This window comes from Malus domestica, chromosome 14 (genome assembly GCF_042453785.1).
Source record: "Malus domestica chromosome 14, GDT2T_hap1".
NCBI classification, from domain to species: domain Eukaryota; kingdom Viridiplantae; phylum Streptophyta; class Magnoliopsida; order Rosales; family Rosaceae; genus Malus; species Malus domestica.
In genome coordinates, this window is record NC_091674.1 from 20,629,942 (window position 1) to 20,653,000 (window position 23,059).

The following is a 23,059-nucleotide window of genomic DNA, read 5'->3' on the forward strand; positions in this document are numbered from 1 at the left end:
ACATTACTTGAAAGCAGATACTGAATTGCTAACATTTTATTCCAGTAATACAGACATTCATCACGGTATTCACAGCTTCATAGCCAAATATATAAAACTCTCTCACTCAATGTCACTCAAGAAACACGTCCATCATCACTCTCTCTCTCTCTCTCTCTCTCTATATATATATATATATATATATATATATATATAGCGTTTTCACAAGAGATTATGCGGCTTCAAAAAGGATGTGATCATCTAGTTATTCAAGGATTCCCACCCCTACCACCAGCATTCCCTCCCTTAATTATGTGGATCGTGACCTTTATTTGGCCCTGGCTCCTTGTAATCTGAAATTGCATCAAGTGAAATGAGCAGTTTTCTCCCACCTTTTGTCATCTGCTGATTAACCACCTTATAAACATGATTAAGAACAAGCTCAAACTAAATCACCAAATCATGCAGTTTGTTTGCATGGACGTTGACGAAATATACCATATATATTTTAAGGGAGACTTTGGATGCGGTCCCGAACTATGAATATTATTTGACTAAAACCTTGTTGATTTTCAATTTTTTATCTAAGTCCCTGAAATTAATGTGATAATTTATTTCTATGTACGTTACTATATTTTTTAAATTAAAAATTGAAATTTATATTTTGTTTATATTAATGAGATTTTAAATAAAAAAACATAATTTGTGGGATTAAAAATATTAAAATATAAATATACTATGGTGTGTGTGTGTGTGTATAAACATGGGTACGTTCATCAAAATTAACCAAAAAATTATTGTATCAAAACATGAGTACATTCTTCAAAATCACAAAAAAAAAATAAAAAATATTAGGCTTAATAATATTAGTAAATTTCTTCGATTAAACTTAACATGGATACATTCTCAAATCAAAGAAAAAAGAATGTACCCATATAAGTTTAAAAATGGATTAGAAAAAAATTGAATAGATTTTATATATAAAAAAGTGGTACATTTTACTTATAACAAATTGGTATATTTAAGAATGAGTACATTTTAACATTAAAAATTTGAAAAAATTACATGAATTGGTACATATAATTAGCATGGGTACATTTAGAAAAAATAAAAATGGGTACAAATACAAATAAAACTTTAAAAAATATGGGCATAAAAAGAAATTAATATATGGGTACAAATTAAAACTAAAAAGAAAATTGGTACAAATTAAAAATGGGTACAAACTAAAAATAAAAATAAAAATATATGATAAAAATTTTAACTATAAATATAAATATACTAATTGTAACATTTTTAACATTAAATGAATATATTTAGAAATAAAAAAATATTTTATTATTGAAATAATTAATAATGTTATTAATACCAAGGACCTTGATCAAAAATTGAAAAGGAATAAGGTTTTAATCAATGGAGTAGCAAAAGCAAGGATGAGAACCTAATTTCTCCATATTTATTTTAATTACCTCATGACCACTTGAAGAAGTGAGCTCCAGTTCATCCTTGAAGCTGTCAGCTCTTCCTACAAATTAATGAAGAGAAAAGGGTTTCAAGTATTTTCTAGACTCAGCTTCAGAAAACTTGGAGCCAATGGAATTTGCAACCTTAAAAATATTACCTGAAACCGAAAAGTTAAAGAGCAAGAGGAGGAAGATGAAAATCTTTACTTGAGGAAGCATCTAAGGGTTTATATTTTCTTTCCTTAGCTTATTGCTGTTGTAGCTAGTTCAGTGTTTGGAGGAGAAGTGCAGAACTCTTGGTTTTTATAATTGTGAGTGCGAGTAAATGGAGCCAACAGAGATGTAAAGTCATAATGACCCTTACACAAAGCTTCTCTAGTAGCAATTTTTCAGTGTATCATGTCGTCCATCTTTATTATAACATGTAATGAAGTAAACTACATGATTTATGTTTTTAGTACCCATTAAATTTTACTTTTGTGATGATTTTCAAAATTACTTACCAAACACAAAAGATATGATTCTGGAAATATACAATACACCTTATCCCCCACCTCAAAGTCAACTCCACTCAAATTCCTTAACATCAAAAGCTTTGCTTCTCCTTTTATGTGTCGCACAATGCATTAGGTGGAATGTGTGGGAGTGGGACAATACAACATAACTTGTGGGTTTTGTTCACCTTTTGGAACTCACTTGCGCTTTTGATCTATCTAACTATTCTATAAGCTTTTAGCTTTAATTTGTTGGTCGCTTTCAGATGTTAGGTCTCATTCCATACATATATCTAGTTTACCTTGTGGCAGTTAGTTTATTTCACGAGCACTATTTGATATATATAGATATATATATATATATAGATATATAGATATATATATATATATATATATATATATATTAATTTGTGTCTTTTGACTTAAAACCACAGGTATTCATGTCATATATCAATTACAAAGATGCAACGATTAACATTAGTTGTATGCACCTTAAAACACCACTATTGTTGATCATAGAGCATAAATTGGAGTTCCGTCATAGCTACAACAAAAATTATAAGTACAATGTTGAAATTAGGGTTTATCCTTGCTTGCTTCTTCGGACTCTTTTTCCTGCCCTCTTTTTGCAGTGTAGGACTGACACCAATTGTACTTTGCTCAACTTTAAGTATTCAGATCTTACGAGCATGAGTCCTCAATGGGTGGCACAAAAAATTCCCATAACAATTTTAATAATGGGATTCATAATCTAATGAGCTAAGCTGGCTCCTGTTGCTATTAAATAAATCACTTCCAATTAATTTAATGAGGGTTTTATTTTGATTATGCTGGCCCTTGCAGGGTTTTTTTTTTTAAATGGTTAAAATGATGAAGATTCCAATTTAATCCCATGTTGGTTTGTACAACTTGAAGTTTTGTCGGCTAACATCATAATAATGGCCTAGTTCCTAAACGCAAAAAGCTTACCTGGAAATTTAACAATTCAATGTGCTCATCCCAGGAAACTGATCAGAAACAGACAATTCCTTTTCTGCCTTCTGTGTTTTAATTTTAATGTTTTTGTATGCATAAATAAACCACACGATTGCGTGACGTGGTCATTAATCGCCATGTAAGTTGCTCTCTTGTTCTAGAGGTGACTTGGTAAACCCAAGTTTCTATTAATGTCAATATTCTTCTACTCTTGAGTTATTTCTCTGTCAAATAATGGGTTTGGCATGGGATTCTTTGAAAAACTCGTTGGAAATGTCATACATTTTCTTCATATCATGCTTTTGGAGAGGGATCTGTGATGCATTTCAATGGTGGTTATCAATTCATTGTATCCCACAAACACGTTCTGAAGAGTTGACTTGTGATTTTTGACAGCTCCATCGATCCAAGAAAGAATTTAGTCACATTACTTGGCTCTCAGTGCCATCCTAGCACACAATTTCTGCTATTGCTTAATTATTTATTAGAAATTATAGCTATATCATGAGTCAGCTGATAATCAGACAGCATTCCCACCTGTTTAATTATTTATATTTTCATTCAACTACTTTCCTTCTAATCAAACTAAGGGTATCAATTGAGATTTTGAAAGATTTTAATTCTTTTTATAAATTTAAGAGTATTTATTCAAAAGTTTAAGTGATTTTCTGAAAATCTAGGTGTATTCAATCAAAATTTTGAAAGAGTTTATAGAATTAATTTCAGGTGTATTTAATTAGAAATTGATTTTAAAATATCTTAAAAAGTTGGGGAATTTAAGAGATTTCGTAGTGTATTTTAAGCATTAATAAATCTCATCTCTTCCCCTATGAATTTAAGGGAATTCACTCAAAATTTTATATAAAATCTCCAAAAATCAATTAACCTTTTTCGAAATCTATGAATTTATAAATCTATTAAAATCCATCAATATCCCAATCAAATACGCCCCTTTGAATCTTGATCTTCATCATGTATTGGATTACAGATGTTAATGCGAGACTCACAAACCTTTTAATTTCGTATGTGTTAGTAAACCGGCCCATAAAAAGTCAAAAACCATAATAACTTCAATACCTATTCTAAGTATAAGTATAGGGCCGGCCCTCAGGGTAGCAGGAAGAGATGGCCGCCTAGGACCCCCAAGTGGGAGGGGCCCCGAAATTCTTTTTGTCTTATGTGGTATGCTATAAATAATAACAAGTCAAGAACTTTAACAAAATGGAATGTTTACCATGTTCGTAAATAGAGACTAGTCTACTTCCTGTATGAGAGTTCGGTCCCACCTAACTCAACTCTCTCATCCGTTTTTTAGTCCGTCCATTCTATTCCTTTCATCATTTTTAACAAAACAAAAATTACACATAAAAAAAAGAAATTGAGAAAGTAAGCTATTTTATTGGAGCTTTTTTTTTTTATTTTTTTTTTTAATTCTATTGAAGCCTAGGGCCTAGGGTTTCGTACTTCTTTGAGTCTTCCCTTACAACCCCATCTCCCTATCACTATTTCACTATATTTGCAAATTAATTATATCCCATAGAATTTAGAAGATTGTAATTTGCGGTAATCTAATTATCCCATAAATTCAGTGATCCTTAGTTATGTTAACCATTGAAAAAGGTAGGAAGAAAACTTGATTGTTGATGTTTGGATGCAGTTATAAGTTTCGGTGTTGATTATGTATTTTGTTTGGTGTGTTCTTTTTTTGTTACAACCAACTTGTGCTCATCAAATTGTTTAATTTAACTCAAGAATCCTTGTGTGCTCTGTTTAGAGGTTTCTTCTCTTTATTGTGTTTGTTTAAAAACTAAAAAAAAAATATATATATATATATATATGAATGTGTGTGACACATCGAAGGACTTGGAAACTTTGGAGCCCCCTCTTAGAAGCTTGCCTAGGGCCCCAAGATCTCAGGGCCTGTATAAGTAAACACACCACTCATATTGATGAATGGATGAAAATGGGTGATACCATCGAATTGCTAAAACTGCATCAAGTAATTGGAATTTGGCAATATATTTTCACGTAGGTTGACACCTTAAAATTTGATTATTGGTGTTATTATTGCAGAAAGTCATTTCATTAATGGAAGACATGATTTGTAGTATGCAATAGGACTCGTCAAGAAGATATGAAAACAATATACAGATATATACACACACACACACATACACACATATAGGTCAATACAATGATCACGAGAATTTGTTCAAAAAAAAATGATCACGAAGTAATATTAATTAATAATAATAATACACCTTGTTGCATTTCTTCAAAAATATTTCACCTTCTTTATTTATGGCATAAAGAGATGAACATAATCTATATAGTAAAAGCAGATTAATTACTAAGGATAAATAATGATGTGATCTTCCCCTTTTTATAGTCTTAGAAGCATCAGGCATGCATAGCTGCAGTATTTTATTGATTAATTGGAATGTTCTGGGATCATATTTTGGGAAGGAGTTTCTTGACTAATTACCACCACCTGACTTCCCTTTGTCATGCCTGGGATTTGGCATTGGCTTCTCATAGTCCAACATTGCATCGACTGCCACCAGCTCTCTCATCTCCATCTCACCATTTACCTTCAAGACAAACATAGTACAAATTAGTTATAAAATTAACCAAAAAATTTGAAAAATAATCTGTATCCATAAAAACATTTTTTTTCATGGGGGACGTATTCTCCCTTACACACCGTTCTCTATTTTAGTTGTCTGTCGGTTGAATAAATAAATAAAAAATCAAGGGACAAATTAATTCAAGAGTGGATTTCATTTCCCGTCTTCACATGCATGCATGAAAATTAGTTACCTTGCTAGACGAAGGGTTTGCAGGACTTATACCATGCCTGAAGCCTTTGACTCGGCTGCCTGCATGAATTAAGCAATTAAATAAATAAATATACACACACACATGTAATACAATCATCGTAAACCTAATTAACTGACTCTCTGATAACACTTTATATATTATATTAACATGCTCGGACCTGAAGAAATGTCGAAAAGGAGTAAGAGAATGACAACAAAGGTTTTGATATAACGATCCATGCTGAATGTGATATATGAGGGGGAAGAGGGTTGTCCTAGCTAGCTTTTATATTGTTGGTAAAGGAGATGCATATATCGATCCATGACTACTTTTCATGGTGCAACTGCAACTTACTCGGTAGTGGTGATCAATTGTTTTTCCCAACCATTACAAAGTCAACCATACCAACTTCTGTTCTGTAATTATGCCCTCGACTTTTAACCAAGATACCAAATCCGAGATGGACTTACCCAAAAAAGTAAACAAAAGTGATTCTTGCATGCATGGCTAGTACAATATATTGCGTCACACAATAAATCTATATTTTTGGTATTTATTTAAACCTTTGTTTCTTTTTACTTATTCTTTTCACCAACCTCCATGCAATAGGGAGGTTCCACTTGGGTTGCAAAAACTTCTGTTATTACCATGCCAATTATAATATTTGGAAAAGGACTACAACATTATTATAAATGTAAATAACCCTTTCACTACTAGAAATTATCAATTGTCTGACAAAAAGAACGATCTTTCATCGGGACAAAACTAATCAATGTTTCAGTTATTTTAGAGACTTTTGGCCGACAAAAAATAGTTTGATGGGCAAAGTAATCTCCGTCGGGTAAATTTTTGCTCCAAGAAAAAAAAATGGCACGTAATATGACACCATTTGCCCAACAAACCCTTCATGTTCCGTCGCGCAAAGGTAAGGATTTCGGGTTTACATCCTTTGGGCAAGATGAAAAATTTCATCGGCAAAAAGTCAGGGACATTTTGGCATATTCAATTCCTTTGGTGATTATCGCAATCTACAAAACTAGTTTCAACAATCCAATTGTCAATGTAGTTGGTATATACTCCGAGAAGCCATATGCCGAAAATCACTCCAAATGAAAGTTTCCTGAATTAGGTAACGAGACGAAATCCTTCAACAATTAGAAATGTATCATCATGATTTAACGATTATTTTAGCTCCGATGTTAATGAACAAACCTGATCATCAATTTAAAATACTTACACTAGTGGTTACCACAAAACCTTACATTCTACTCAGTAGGGGTGGGCACGGTTTTGTTCGGTGCGGTTTTGAGTGAAACCTCAACCGAAATCAAAACTTTTTGTGGTGCAGTTCGATACGATTTTGAAGCCAAAACCGAAATGAAACCAAAACATTTGGTTCAGTTCATTACAGTTTCAACCAGTTGCCGTTCAGTTTTTGTGAAAAAAATGTATAATTTAAAATTTACACCTATTTACGCATAAGACGGTCTCACTTTCCACACAATACATTAATCAACCAACCCACATGAGAATTCTTTTCTTTACTGCTCTCCCCACTCTCTCATGTACATTTGATCACAATAAGAAAACGGTATGGGAGAATGGTATATAATCAACTAGCTTAGCCTAGCTAGCTAATTGCACAAATGATAGACTTTGTGAGCAGGAAAAATCAACCCCAAATGGAGTGTTGTGGCTTATTATTTGAAAGATTGAAGATGCCAAGCTTGATGAGGGTTATAACTTGGGAAAAATAATCAACATGTACATATATATAAATGTATCTTCATTAAACGAATCAGCTTTCTAGTTTCTGCAGAAAGCTGATGTATTCATTTAATTAAGCATTTTGCATGTTAGGGTTTGGAAACTATTGTGTATTTTTCCCATAAATGTCATTGTGGTTGATCACCAGTGGTTGCTGCTCTGTCTCCAGTTCAGGTCAAAGTGACCCAACACCAGAGTTACTAAGTAGCACCAAGCTGGCCCATGCCGAGTCGGCGGCCGACCCCACTACAACTTATTCATCAAGTCGGGTGCCCTGATATACAAGGCGTGTTAATAGCCAAAGACGACACGAGGCTATGCCAACCTCCTATTGATGCCCTTGAGGCCATTGCCGATTCGGCCACCGTGAGCCCGGAGGGAGACAGAGAACTCCCAGTCGAGAAAAAGATCACGATGCAAGGGATCTGTAGAGATTTGTCCTCAAACAGGATCACATGCATAACGCAAAACAAGATTGTGGTTGACTACAACCCATTCCATCGGCAAGCAAGCCTGAAAGTCCACAACTTGTTCACTCCCGGCATAGGTGCCATCATCCGCACTATGTGCCCCATGCTCGCCTCTTCATGACAAAAGTTATCCCTTAATGTGCAAGAGGAGATGATGAGATAGATCTCAGTAAGTATGAAAAAAATTTAATTTATTATTTTTATTACTTTTACTTGTTTAATGTATTTTTTAAACTAATACACTTATTTTTTGTGTATTTTATGTTAACTTCTCCATCAACATGGAGCGCCCGAGTATGTCCGAGTATATAAACTGAGTATGGACTAGATGGTATAAGGAGTGGAAGTACGAGCTGCCCATGTACTCCCAAACTTTTTCATCTTCTGCTAAAGCTTTTAGTGATCCACCTTCCCCGGCCACGGGTCTGCTGTCCCCAAAATAAATGTCTCCTTGGTGTCTCTTCAGTAATTTTGTGACACCTGTCCAACACTTAACAGAAAATTAACACTGTTAAGTCCCCTTAACAAACCTCCCCCTCTGTTATTTCTTCGTTTGCAACCACGGGTTAGAGCAAAACCACTTTTTCAGTTTTCATTCTTGCCGTCTTATTCAGAAATTGATATATATTGGAAACTCAAATTCTACAATTTCGGATTCAAACTGAATGTTTTCCAATCTTTCCAGTTGACCCAATCCATCCTGAGTTGCTTGACTTATTGCATCTTAATTTTATGTCAAGTCTGATAACAAATTTTTTTATTCCCTTCCAATTTGCGAAAATGTGTGTTGCTTGAGAGAGATTAACAATAACTGAAAAATTGATTGATGGAGAGATAAAATGAGTTTGAAATTGAAATATTGAAAGATACAATGACTTGTTTTGACAAATTCGTTAAGATTAGCATAGTGGATGTTCCTGGTGGCGTGTGCTCGCAACTGGTGGCCTAGCCATTTGAATCGAAATCGTCGTTTTGAATTGTGGGCTCTCGCTGGCGGCGATGAGGTGTGGAGGAGTAGGTGGGGTCACATAGGTATATAAACACAACACTGTTTTGTTGATGATATGAAGAACAAGGCGGCCGGAAGATATGGAGGATGAGTCCATCGGAATGGTTCTGGTACCAGTGGGTGCCTTCATAAGAAAGGACTTAAACGTTTGAACCAAAAAAAAAAAAAGATTTAACAGTGGTAATTATTTGTTAAGTGTTGGACATGTGTCGTAATATTAAATAAAAGACATTAAGGAGACATATATTTTGGGGACAGCAGACCTATGCCCACCTTCCCCACCCCCTCCCCCGCGAGTTTGTGGAGAGGAAGGTCGAATAGGAGTGGTTGTGCGATCATTTTCAAAGCCCTGAGTTTCAGGTAATTAAGTTTCTTTTAACATTTAATACCAATCTTTTTTTTTTAATTTTAATTTTTTTTTAATTTAATTAATTTTTTTAATTCACAGAGGAAATCGGCACGAAATAAGGCTAACTGAGAAGCAAAGTCGTACTTTCATCACTCTGGTTCTCAACCCCTCATTTTCAGGGTCGAGGAACGGCGTGAGAATGGCTCCCTTTTCCGAAAGTCGAGGCTTGGGGAATACACATTTCAATTATGGAAACCAGGTGGTTAACAACATTTAAGTAAGTATTTCGTTCAAAAATATAATTTCAAAATTCAGTACACTTAAAAATTTTTAAATTATGATCGATAAAATTAATTTTTTATTTCTGCTGGCTTCTATGTCGTAGAAGAAGGACGAGTACCTCGCCAACCTCTCCCAGCAACAACTGGATACATGATTCAATGAAGGAGCTGATACTTAATCCAAAGATATCTCTACAATTGCTCATGAACTGGGTTGGGTGACAGAAACGCAAAGAGATACGCGGCTTAGGAGCGGGTCGAGTTCAAGACCTCGGGGATCTTCTACATCTAGCTCTTAGACTTCAAACGAGACGTATTCCAAACTCCAGCAGCTGGAGTTGGAGTTAGTGGCCTTCGGCTAGCGAGAAGAAGAAACTTGGAAGGAAGAGCGCCATCAAGAAGTTGCACACTTGTGAGAGGAAGCGCAACGCTAGGGAAAGGGGGAGTTGGAAGTGTTACATTGCTGGGATAGTCCAAGCAATAGCAGCCTCTAAAATTAGCTTCCTCAATCCTCTGAGCGACCTTCAGCCGCCATCTCACCAACCACCTAGTAGTAGTTAGTTTAGGATACTTTACATATATTTGTACGAATATTTCAGTTGTAATATAATCAAATATATATTTTTTTTCAAATTGTGATTGTTTTCAAAAATTTATTTTAATATAATTAAAACTTAATAATCTATTTAAATTTAGATTTTTTTTAAAATTAAAAAGTTTGCCCGGATGAATAATTTTGTTGAGCATGTATTTTGTGTTTTTTTTTCTTTAAATTAATTGCCTGACAAATTTTTTCGGGCAAAATATTTTTTTTGTAGTGTTTGAAGTTGTTATTGGCACGATCAAAAAGTCATTATGCACTCCGCCTTAGTGTTCAAATCTCCTTTGAGCACTTCTCGCACCCTCTCGCTCTCTCTCTCCGTCAAGTAATGGCTTTTTTTTTTCCAGCCCTTAAGTAATGTTTGAATTCTCCTCGAATGGTTAAAATTCTCAAATTATATTTTAAAGTAAGCTAGTCTCTAACATGTACAAAATTTAACAATTTTCATGATCATCAACGGAAGTTTCCAACATCTGAACTCATTACCAAAGCATTTGAAGGGCGAGATTAAGTGCACCTTAATTTGGGATTAGCACTTAAAACAGATAAAACACCATGGTCACTGTAAATGTACATTGAATCAATATAGCTTTGAGTAAACGTGCATTCAATCAATCATTCTATAGGTGGACCCCCTTGCACTGTGCAGTATGCACAATCACAAAAACAGCTGAAACAGTTTGCCTTGATTTGCACCATGGGAGGCTCGGAAGCACTCTTGAAATACCATATGCTTCTGTATAGGTGCATTCCCCCTCCCCCCCAATTCGGAGAGAAAATGAATCAGGAATTACCTAAAAGCCATGGAGAGATCCGCTTCGTTTTGCTTGCCATAATAAAGATATTTGAATCATTGAATGTCTATCTCTCATTTTAAATTTGACCGCACAACTCTCGTCTCTCCCTTTCAAGTAACTTTTTGGTGTACTAAGAAGACGGTCACATGACTTTTATTTTCATTCTACTCACACTATAAAACGTAGATTTTTGTTGTATGAAATATGTATTTCATCTTTATTATATTATGTAAAATAGCACACCAGCGTGATTTCTGTTCGCAATAACTATTAAAATCCCTCCCCTCTTTCCCTCAGACACTTGCACCAATCACCACACTGTTCTCTGTCGGCAGCACAATATTTGAATCAAATTCTCCATGTTTGATGATGTATATGAAACAGAAGAGCCAACGTTTATCACAGCTGACTTTGTTGAGTTAATCCAATTTGGATGAAGTCACGTCTCCACAAAAGTGGGTAACCACACCACTGTGCTATAAATATATCAATATATTCAATATGCATGCTTCTGCTGTCTGCTGTCTGTGATAATAAAGGGCGACAAAGAGATTCACGAGTCCTCCTGCTTTTTCCATCAGAATTCAGATGGCCAACACTTGTCCTAAACATATCTCCTGATACAGGGCAGTGGGTCTGGAGAATATAAACAGTCCCTATATATAATATATGATGCACATTTGAGGACTGTTAAGTCAATTGCGCACGTGCACGTGCACGCGGTACTTTTGATGAAGTGATTGTTCCTGTTTTATGAGTAATTTATGTATAAAAACAATTAGATCTATGATGGATTCTAGCATTTTTTTTTCTTGATTATTACTATCAACTGTTGTGACACGTTATATCACAAAATAAGGCACCTATAATTACAGAATACGGCCTCATTGTAAGCATGTCAAATTATTTGAAAATGACAGGCATAAAATGTGAATAACATGTTCTTAAAAATTGTGAATAAAAATGTTATAAACTCCTTTGGAGCTTATGGGGGAAACATAAACACTTTGCACACCATTACAACTCCTAGGACATCTAAAATCTTAAAGATATGAGAAAAGTATATAGAGATAATGAAGGATTATGAAAGGTGGTGGGAGAGAGGAGACAAAAAATTTTATATTCGATTTCAGTTTTCGCTTTTCTTTCCTCATATATTTCTTCAACATCTCTCCCACCATCCTTTGTTCATTCATCCGATCAACGGCCATTGATTCGAGCATTTTGGCCCCAACCATAAAAAATTAAAAAAAAATGCACCTTCAACTCGTAAATTTCACTATGGGAATTAAAAAAATAACAAATATATCCCTGAATATGAGCATTAAATAGAAACTAGATTTTTGTTTTTTGAATTACAATAGAGCTAACGATAAGCCAACCATTCTCAAAATATGAGGAAGGCAATCATGTATTACAAATTTACAACACAATGCAACAACTCTCTGCAGAAGAACTACGCTTAACAGAATCATCGACAGGAAAACTGACGCATTACTACACAACTTACAACAATCGATCTGAGGTAATCATGTTATGTATGTATGCACTTCAAATGCGGAACGAGGGGTGTCAGAATATAACACTTGTTATGAATGTCCCTAGCAATATGCAGAAGCCATTCCAAATTTCGTGACATCTGAAAGGGAAGTGGGAGACCGACGTGTATCAGGCATTGCGTCAACTTCTAGCTTGGCTCGAAAGGCATTGGCATCAGACATTTGTCTCACAAAACGAGTAAAATGAACCCAATTATGAAATTCGAACATGTTCTTGTCCATCCTCACAAAGTTGAACGAAAACGAGGGCTTTTCTAGACCATATGAGTAATACTTTGACATCCTTACCACCTGTTGCAAAGATTCATTGTCCAAACTGGCAGCAGAAGTTTCACCTTCCAGTGGTATATCACACAACCTAGCAGCTGAAAGCAACTGTCTGAGAAGGCCTTCCGGGCTGCTGACAGGGTTCATCTTCCTCTCTTCCTGATCTTGCAAGTCAAAACCTGAGCAGCACAAAGTAAAGCCGTACTTTGCCAACATGCGAGCAATTGGCAAGTATCCATCTCTTGTTGAAGTATTGTAATAGCCAGCTGTTAACTCTGACGGATGAGACTTAGTGCGGTAATGCCAGTGCATCCCAGCTATCTTTACTGACGTACTAGCCTCTGTACCCCGGAAAATGGTCTCAGCTTCCCTGCACATCCTTTCACCATGCAGAACCAGCATTCCTGAGTACCATTCAAGAAAAAAAGTACCATAAGATGTATTCCAGGATCCATCATCACTTCTGAAGAACTCTGTCAGTTCAGGATCCTGCATTAAATTGGCAGCACCAAAAGGGCCTCCATTTCCCCATTCAGGCATCCCAATTTCTCTTGCACATGCATTGAGAGACGCAAGCATATACTGGCAAGGGAATTAAAGACAAAAACAAAATCAATACAGGGGCAAATAATATGATTATCAGGAAAAATGAGTAGCAAAGACTGTTACTAGTTCATCCTCATTCAGGCACAGGCAGAAATTCATGTATTAGCTCGTAAACAAATTCCCTCCTACCTTGTCATAGCACTGAAACTCTCCAAGCTCACGAGATCGCCAAGCCCATGTTAGCTTCTGTGTAGGGCAAGAAGGGTATCTTAATTCACCAGCAGGCCCCATCCCAACTTGAATTCCCTGCAAGAAGTAAGCACTTAATTTAACTGTTGAGGATTATACCAATATGACTACAGCCTTGATGTGCTCAACTATTCACTCCACATTATCTTACTGTTATGACAACACCAAGAAAAGGTCTGAAAGTGTCTCTGAAGTTCCTCATAAAATCCGCATATGCTTGAAGTGGTGAACGTCCCCGCAGAACAGGAAGCATATCACACCCGAGAGAAAGGTACTCGACATTTCTTCTTCCAAATCTGTCAGAATATACTAAATCTGGATCCTTATCGATCTCCTCAAGTACCCACAGAGGAAGAGGAATCCTTCAATGAACAAAAGGACAAGATTCAGCATCAGTGGGTTTTAAACTAGCTAACAGAATATTCTTGAAAAATACAGCTAAACAGTACTAATGGGGAAAGGACGACAGGCAATCTGAAATCTTAATGGAACAACTCAATCTCTAAAACATCAGGCAATCTGAAATCGTTAATGGAACAGCTAAATCTCTAAAACATTACTCAGTTCATAAGTTGTAAATGATATTCCTTGGGTACAGTACAAGGACGAAAGTAGAACATGTAAGAAGCAAATAAAGTTCAGCGAAACAGTTCAACAAAATGCCGGAAAAAGGTAAATCAGCCCAACTGGTCTTACCTGCTACCTTTAAGCCTCGAGCTATATCTCAAAGTGACATGAGCTTAAATGCATCGGTGCCCAATAAGTAAATATGTGATCCCAATTACAAGGACACTTGAGGCATCTCAGAAGATCCGAAAATGAACATCACCAGGGGAAGTGTTTACGATAATATAACCCTTATGTAAGTTCTTGAAACTTTCTACCTTAGATAATATATTATGCAGAAGACACAATCTATGAAGATCAAACGAAAATCGCTGAAGTTTTCCTAGAACCAATGAATCCTTACAGAGTGGCAAACCATTCATTTCATATTTCAATTTCAGAATTTGCAGTATATTCCAATCCTCAAAAACACATTTGGTCAAAAGAAACAATACAGTACAAAATTAAACTGTTTAATTACTGGAATTAATAAAATGGAAAATTCTAGCTTTCGATTGCAGGTCCTTATTTAAGATTCTAAACAGCATGCAACTTAATCCCATTAAAAAGTAATACAAATCCAATCCAAATAAAGAAAACACAGTACATAAAATAAAACCAATTCAACAAAGACCAATTAGTAATATAATTAAAGAATAAATTAAATTAATTGAAACCTGAAGAAAAACAAATACAAAACTGACCAATGAGAGTCCTCCGGCCCAGCGCCGCACTGATGAAACGCCAAGACGGCCCGAACCTTCAATCCGCAGCGTCGAGCCAGAGAGACGATCTCCAAGTAGCCTTCCCAATTGTAAAGCATGGGTCGATCCCTCTCCACCAGACCCCACCACACCTCCATGACCACGCCTTCCACTCCGGCCACGGCCAGGGCCTTAAACGACTGGACCATGGCCTTGGGCCTCCGAACCGCGCCCAGTGACCCAACGGAGTGCACAGGCAGTGTGACGAACACCGGAGATCCTCTCCGGCAGCGCTGCGGCGAGAATCCGTGGAAGAGCTCGTACTGGAGGTCGCCGTTGTCCGGCGAGACCGAGCCGCCGGCATCGGAAGACTTGGACGAGTTGAGACGAGCGGAGAGGGCGAGCCGGCGAGTTAGGGGGTGAGGTTTGGCTCGGTGAGCGCGGGAGAAAATGGAAGGGATGCGATTAAAGGTGGAGGGAAACTCGGTGCGGGTGCGGCAGAAGGAGGCGGAGAAGGTCGGAACTGGTGGAGATGAGATCGCCATTGATGAAGGCTCGCAATTGTTGTTGGTTAGGGTTTCGGGAACCGGAAAAAGGTGGTGGCCGGTGGGTGTGGTGGTTTTGTTGGGAGAAATGAATGAGCGAGCGAGAGAGAGTGACGGAAATCGCGTTTGCGGGGGTGAACGCGGGCGTATGCACACACACTCCCACAGTCCACCGTCCACAGCCACAGGGCGCGACAGGAGGGGGGGGGGGGGGAGAGAGAGAGAGAGAGATACAACCAAATTATCGCATTTTCGGGGAATATGGGCTTTTGTTATACTTACTTCTATATAATTATAAGTGAATCTATAGATAGTTTGTGCCCCCACACAACAGTTTGGCTACGACTGGGGAACTTGTATACAACAGATTCACCAGCTTGGCGGCATCCCGATCTTTGAATACAATGTCTCGTGTATAATCTTTCACAGTATATTATTATTGAAACAGAACATCACAATAACAATCAATCATTTTCATTTAAGCTGATCTTTAAAAGCTTAGCAAGCAAGTAGGTACAGAATTGTCCCAAATTCACATCCTCACCCCTTTTCTTTCTTCGAGTCAAGTTTCTCGCTCATTGATAACTGACTAATTTTATCCGATTATGTAAATTTTGGCATGTTATATCAAATCCATAATTTAAAACCCTCTTTTTCTAAACTGCTAATTTAACATAAAATTACTCACTCATCTTGTCCAGCAGTTGAAATTCTATAAACTTTCATCGGATTATGTACAGGCAGCTGCTCAATGTTCAATCACTATGGACACGATATTACCGAATACAAGATAATAACAAGGCAATAGTAAGGCAGCAGAAGACGAAAATTTGAATAAAATGCATGAGATTTAACATTTGACTTGACAAATATTCCTGTGAGTACAACAATACGATTGCAATTTGACTAAAATGTATGCATGAATTTTGCCCAAAATATTCTGCCGACGTCGCCTATCCTACGTAACAAGCAAGTATAAAGGACAGGACTACAAAACTCTTTCACAATTTGGCATGCGATGTAACAATGCAAATACTTTAGAACACCAAATTCAGCTGAGGAAAGAAAAATATATGGGGAGAGAAAATGCAGACACTTTACAGAACTGCTCAAGGGCCCTGATTTCGGCGACTTCTGAACCAAAAACTTTTACCACCATCAACTTCAGACACATGAAACAGCCATTCTCTCGTCCCACAAAAGACAGCAGCGGCACGGGCATGATGGGGTACCTTTTTTCCTCGGACACCATTGAACCAGTTTCTCTTTTCTATTCATCTCTTTCTGCTAAGATAGCAGAGACACAGAAGTCATCACCGCCAACTTCGTCCAATGCAATGCAAGTGAAAAATATTTAAAAAATAAGACGAAAAAACTGACTCCCCGATGCTGACTTGGTATACTGACTGACGTTGACGCAAACATCTCAGCCAAAATATGGTGATGACCTGACTCTCACGATATGCAATCCCAGACCCCAACTCAAGACACCCAAATGCATGTACGAATGAGAATATGCTATGCAGCAGTCGCCTCAAAAGTTAGTTGCCCGACTGATAGCAATCTTGACCCATTCTGCAGATTCCTTAATCAAAGGATCATCTGACATGAGACATTCATTTAGGAACTCTTTGGCTGACATAGATTGCATAATTAGCGGGCCAACAGCACTACCAAGCGTATCAGCGAGATCTCCAAGTAGCCCAATGGCAGTCTTTATCACCAGATCATCCCTGAAAAAGCAAACAAAAAAAATTAAATAAATACCAGAAACTAATACAAAAAAAAAAAAAAAAAAACAAACAAACAAACAAACAATTGTAAACGAAAGTTATAGTATAGGTTCCAGATGATCTTACATGTCCTTCTCTATGTATAAACTATCCAAGAACTGAAGAACATGCGGTGCATACGGCATCAACAATTGGGTCTTTGGGGAGCCCTTAAATCCTTGCAAGATACCAGAGTACGCCTCCATAATTCCATTTCTCAATGTATTTGTGTACTCTACCATATCATCATCGACACCTGATGTATGGGAAGATAGCTCTGCAGCACTCTGAAGCATGGGCATAGCATACATCAAATACTTCTCGAAATTCTCCCCAATTGCCAAAGCTAGGTCACCAAAGCATGAAAAAATTGGGGGCTTCACAGATCGGTGCAATTGGTTGCTGGACAAATCCTTGAGGAGCTGGGTCATAATCCCATCACAATAAGGCAATACCTTATCCTCCAAAGCCCTGCATATATCCCCCACCACACCAACGGTGATGGCGCAAACCTGATAGTCCTCAAAATTCTGGAGACCCATTTCCAAATATTTATAAAACTCGGTCATGTACTTAGCAAAATCTGAGCCTGTTGAATAGACAAGAGCTCCAATGGCAAGCATTGCCTCCTCATGAGCTGTGGCACTTTTACTAGCAAACACTCTCAAGAACAAACCCATCATCTGGTCAGCATACTGCATGAAGACATATTTTGTCGGTTCAGATGACCCAAGCTTCTGTATGATGACCTGCAAGCAACCACAAAGAAGGCCTTGTAATTCATTCTGCTTCTCCCTCTCATCAGCTGAAAGCTTTTGCCCCTCAAGTGTCTGGTGGAGTTCCATCATTATGACAGGAATTAACTGCATCACCAATGGAGCAGTCTCATCAGTGGAACATCTTACCACTTCATTCAGAGCCTCATAAGCTGCAGTTCGCAAGCGGGATTCTCCAGCATCTTCTCGGTGAGTGACATCTAGAAGGGCTCGGGCGATATCCTGGAAAAAGGGAGTCAGAGGAGAGGAAGAAGGTCCTGCATCCTCAAAACCCTGGGCAAGAAAATAGAGTGCACAACAAGCTTTCTCAGCTACATTTGGAACATCTTTCATGCTCTGAAGGAGAACTGTGATAATCTGTTGGCAATTCGCTTGGGTTATTATGGGCGTCTCCAAAGTTGACCCATGAAGAAATTCAAATATTCTTCCAAGAGTCCAACCGGTAGTGTCCTTCACATGGTTATTTGGATCATTCGTCAAAGCATTTAGCATGAAGGTCAGAGCAACATTAACTAGAGGCATGAGCTTTTCAGGGGATGGGCCTTCCAAAATAGAACCAAATGCATATGTGGCTGCCTCCCTCTGCCTCCAATTTGGCTTTGTAATATTCTCCTCAATAAATGGCATTACAAGTGGAACAATATCATCTCCAACTGTTCGTGCTACCAAGCCCAAGCAAGTTCCACCAGCCATTGCAACATTCCAGGCCACTTCATCCTGATCTTGATCCTCTTCTTGCTTAAGAAGAGTCTCCAATAGTAAAGGAATCAGAGCAGGAAGTGCTTGCTTGATAAAGTAGAAGCATGGAATAGAAGAATCCCCGGTAAAATCACCCCCATATTCTTCTAATATGTCAATCTCCTCGTCACATATTGAACTCCAAAACTCAATGGCTTGAAGTGCAACAGGTTCCTCATCTTCCTTCACAGCCTTAGCAGTGATGCTAAATATATCTTGTATATACGGAGCCAACTTCTCATAATATGTTGAAGATATAGAAACCAAACACTCAAAGGCTGCCTGTCGAATCTTCACTTCAGGGGAAAGTGTAGCCTCACATACAACTCTCACTATATAGTCACGCTCCATATCATTTGAGAAATTTGCCTGAGCAAAACCTAAAGCATCATGCAAAGCTCTTGTGGCTGCAAGCCTGACATCATTGTTAGTCTCAGTAGAGTTCATGCCCTGAACTACAGCAGTAAGCATTTTATTCACTTGATCTTGCTCTACAGCATCTGGGGATACTTCCTCGCATATGTACCCAAGAGTTTCAAGAGTTGCCTGTCTGGTATGAGCTGGAAGTTGATTATTATTCGATAATAGAGCTTCTATCAGTTCAGGCCACTGTTTAAGTGGCAACTCAATCCCGGCAAGCTTTGCAACAACTTGAGATGCAGTTGACCGAGCATCGTGGGCAGGAGAAGAAAGGGTCTTCAACAAACAAGCTTTGATCTGGGCCTTCACGGATGGGTCTAAGGACAACCATCTTTGTCCGAGCTCAAACTTCCTATGTTGTTCTTTGGCATCCAAAGCATTCTTGAGGATCAAGCCCGCTAGCTTACGACTCTCAACAGGCTTCTCATCATTGGCCAATTCTCCAGCAAGAGAGAGCAAGAAACTTGGAAGATTTTGTTCTTGAAACTGTCTGAGGCTATCTTCAGCATGCTTGCGTACATTCCCATCAACTGCTTGTGCATTTATAAGAATTTGGGTAACCTCCATCGCCATTTAAATCTAAAACCAATAATCCAATAAAATTATTAATGATACCAAAACAAATTGTAATCACACTCACACATGCATTAACATATGCACTAAATAGAACTGAACTTCGTTAAGTTCTATAAACGCATCTTATAAATCACGATTTAGGGAGGAGGCATATGCGCTAACCAAGTAGCATTATGGAACTCTTTACATAAACCATTTTTGTTATATAAAGGCGAAAAGGCAATTAAGGCCTAATGAAATAAATCTTGAATCAACCAACAAATCATCTTGTCTACGATTCAACTAGCAGTTCAAATCATACAAATACAAATATCAAACACAGAGGTATCAGGACAACTCATAGGAACAGAGGTTAAAGAGGGAGGGTATCAAGACATTGGGAACACAGAAACTCAGTCGTACCCAGTGCACAAGGCTCCCGCTTTACGCAGGGTCTGGGAGAGGTGAATGTCGGCTAGCCTTACGGGTATCAAGACATTGGGAACACAGAAACTCAGTGATAGAAAATAATCCTAATAATCCAAAATAGATCACAAAGTATCCCACGGCTTATTTATCAGAACTATTACTAAGTGACAGATAATACATGGGACGATAATCATCCATACCCAATTAACTCATGCATCCATTAATCACCTCTACTCACAACGCCACAGTAAAAATTTGAATCCATTCCATATTACCACAAACTAGGGAAAAAAAATCACTCACAACGATTAGAAAGAACAACCCCTTCATTAATCCTCATAAAACCCTAGTTTTGCCAAGAGAAAAAATAAACACAACTAACAACTTATCAAGCATAACATTTCTCCTTGTTACCTATTCTGAAAATGTTTCCAACTTAGCAGAAATGAAACTAGAAATAACAGTACAAAGTGCAAACTGAGTCAGGAGAACTATCAAAACACTAGAATTAGATATCCAAAATTATGGGCGCGTTCACTTTCCCAAACATAATTTAAATTGATCAGTCACAAAACAGTTAGAAAAATACTAATTCCAAGATCAAAATTAACAGAATAAGCAGAAAACAGTTCCAAATCTCGGATTAAAGATATCATATCCGAGCGAGAAAACTGGAATCAGAAAACACAAAAGTGCCAGTAAACATACACAAAAGAGAGGATCGAAATTCGAACACACTAACCCCCTCCACTAATCCTCATATTTCGCTAACCGAAACGAAAGCACAACGAACAATTTATCAAGCATATCATTTCTCCTTGCTAACGTTCCGAAATCGCTTTCCAACTAAGCGAAATCGAAACTAATAATAGCAGCATACAGTGGACACTGAGTACGAATACTACCAAAACCCTACAAACAATCGGAAATTCAAAATTATCGGCTCCTCCACTTTCCCAAACAAAATTTGAATTTCAAATACAAAACAGTTACAAAATTACTGATCCTAACACAAAAAATTAACATAATACGCAGAAAACTAATCCAAATCTCGGATCAAAGATCTCAGATCCGAGCGAGAAAACTGGAATCGGAAAACGAAGAACTGCCAGTAAATGTTACACAAAATGGAGGATCGAAATTCGAACTTACTCCGAGTTGGTGGGTGGACTCGGTGAGAGAGGGAGCGAGTGATCAATCCCAGTCGAAGACCGAGTTGACGGAAGAAGAAGAAGAGCAGAAGCGGCGACTCTGAAAACCCTAGCAGAGTGTGGGATGCCAATACTGTAAAAGCTAGGATTTGCAAAAAAACACAACGATATCTTAATTTTTATATTTTCTCCAAGGTGTCCACGCGGAGTCTTCGGCGAGTGGGAGCGTGTGGTTAAAGGTGGAAGGGGGATTGGAGGTGGTTTGGTGAGCACTGGGTTTCGTTTTGGGGAGGATGGGCTTGGGCTGGCGGTGGTTTGATTGGGCGTGGTTCGTACGGTATTGTAGTACGTGTGGGATTGGGTGTCGCTGTATTATTTAGCACCGTTATTATTACAGTTGTTTATTTAATTTTGTATGGGGTTGATCCGCTGGAAGGCGCCGATGAGTGTTTGCTTTTTTATTTATCTATATTTTTGTGCTTCGTTTTATATTTTATGAAAATTTCTACAAATATCATCTGAACTACTAGGTGTGCGCATTTTGCCACTTAAATTAAAAGTTTCCTACAATTACCACTAGACTTCAATTTTGGTGCCAATATACCAGCTTAATTATCCAGATGTAGTTAATGAAGAACAAAAGTTAGAATTTCAGTCAAATAAAAGTGTCGATTTTGGTGACTATAATATACCCAAAGTGTCTAGTAGAGAAATTTATAAGAAAAAATGGTCAATTTCTGCATTAAAAGTGAATGTCATGTTAAGATAGTGGAGCAATCTTGTGCTCTTAGCAAAGACCAAGAAATCATAACGTGAAAGTGATGCGTAAAAAGTACGAGTAAATTAAAGTTAGAGTATAAGCAAAAGGATAAAAGAGTAGAGTGCGCAGTGAATATGATGAACCATAAATAAATGTATGTAAAGGAAACTAAAATATCTAAATATCTACGATGTAAGTATACAATGTAACACATCCAAATATGTTAATACAAATATACTAAGAATAATCCCTACACTGATGGGGAAGATATGCCACATAGCCTCGATGTTAAGAGGGCGCAAAACAAAATGTGTGAGTGGGCAATAATAAAGATTTTTAAAAATCATTTCTCTTTCGAACATACTGACCTCTTGCTATAAACCCACATAATAAACAAAATCAAATTACATATAAGTATGAAAAACCAAACATTAATGTATAAATAGGGCAAGTCACTTAAATCCTCAGTATAAAATCAACAAGAGAGATCCAACAGGTAGAAATCACAATACCATGACACCAATGAAAATCTATTGTTTCAGGAAAGCAGATAAATCACAAATCATTAGTAAAACAATTATGGTATGCTCATTAGAGAATGCAAACACACTAGATCATACAAAAATATCAGTAAAACAAATATGTGAAACTGACGCTAAACGTATACATACGAATCCTAATTGTCTAATGTAAACTAGTATAGGTAGGCACCTATAATGAATTCAATGTGAACGTAACAGTGCATGTGAACATACATGTTAAGCTAATCTTAACCTCGTACAGTACTATAGACATCGTGTAAGTATACATAATGAACAAATAAATTATATGAAAACATGTCATAGATAACTCTCAAATCACAAGTGTCACAAATCATAATATTGCATAAAGTATTAACCAGTAGAAAAACATTCCAAAGTGGGGTTCACAAGGGTATAAATCGCATCATCGTCAGCACATAAATCATTCGCATTATC

General features: G+C 37.2%; 2 protein-coding genes and 1 long non-coding RNA gene across 4 annotated transcripts; all 3 read right to left on the bottom strand.

Annotated features, from left to right (window-relative positions):
* Window positions 1–18: 18 nt before the first annotated feature.
* Window positions 19–1,850, bottom strand: LOC139191595 (uncharacterized). Of its 2 annotated transcripts, none has more exons than XR_011575683.1 (3): window positions 1,601–1,850; window positions 1,449–1,504; window positions 19–396 (listed from the first exon to the last, which is right to left on the bottom strand). It is a non-coding gene; the product is annotated as an uncharacterized lncRNA (long non-coding RNA). The 2 variants fall into 2 exon arrangements; XR_011575682.1 differs by having other exon boundaries at window positions 19–381; window positions 1,601–1,813.
* A 10,461-nt stretch (window positions 1,851–12,311) lies between these two features.
* Window positions 12,312–16,161, bottom strand: LOC103452590 (beta-amylase 1, chloroplastic-like). The gene is made up of 4 exons (XM_008392101.4): window positions 14,937–16,161; window positions 13,778–13,988; window positions 13,567–13,683; window positions 12,312–13,413 (listed from the first exon to the last, which is right to left on the bottom strand). The coding sequence occupies exons 1-4, from the start codon at window positions 15,479–15,481 to the stop codon at window positions 12,607–12,609; spliced, it is 1,680 nt and encodes a 559-aa protein (XP_008390323.2). The 5' UTR covers window positions 15,482–16,161; the 3' UTR covers window positions 12,312–12,606.
* A 149-nt stretch (window positions 16,162–16,310) lies between these two features.
* Window positions 16,311–21,725, bottom strand: LOC103452589 (importin subunit beta-1-like). Its single transcript, XM_070812180.1, has 3 exons — window positions 21,324–21,725; window positions 17,341–19,766; window positions 16,311–17,214 (listed from the first exon to the last, which is right to left on the bottom strand). The coding sequence occupies exons 2-3, from the start codon at window positions 19,758–19,760 to the stop codon at window positions 17,016–17,018; spliced, it is 2,619 nt and encodes an 872-aa protein (XP_070668281.1). The 5' UTR covers window positions 19,761–19,766; window positions 21,324–21,725; the 3' UTR covers window positions 16,311–17,015.
* Window positions 21,726–23,059: the final 1,334 nt, after the last annotated feature.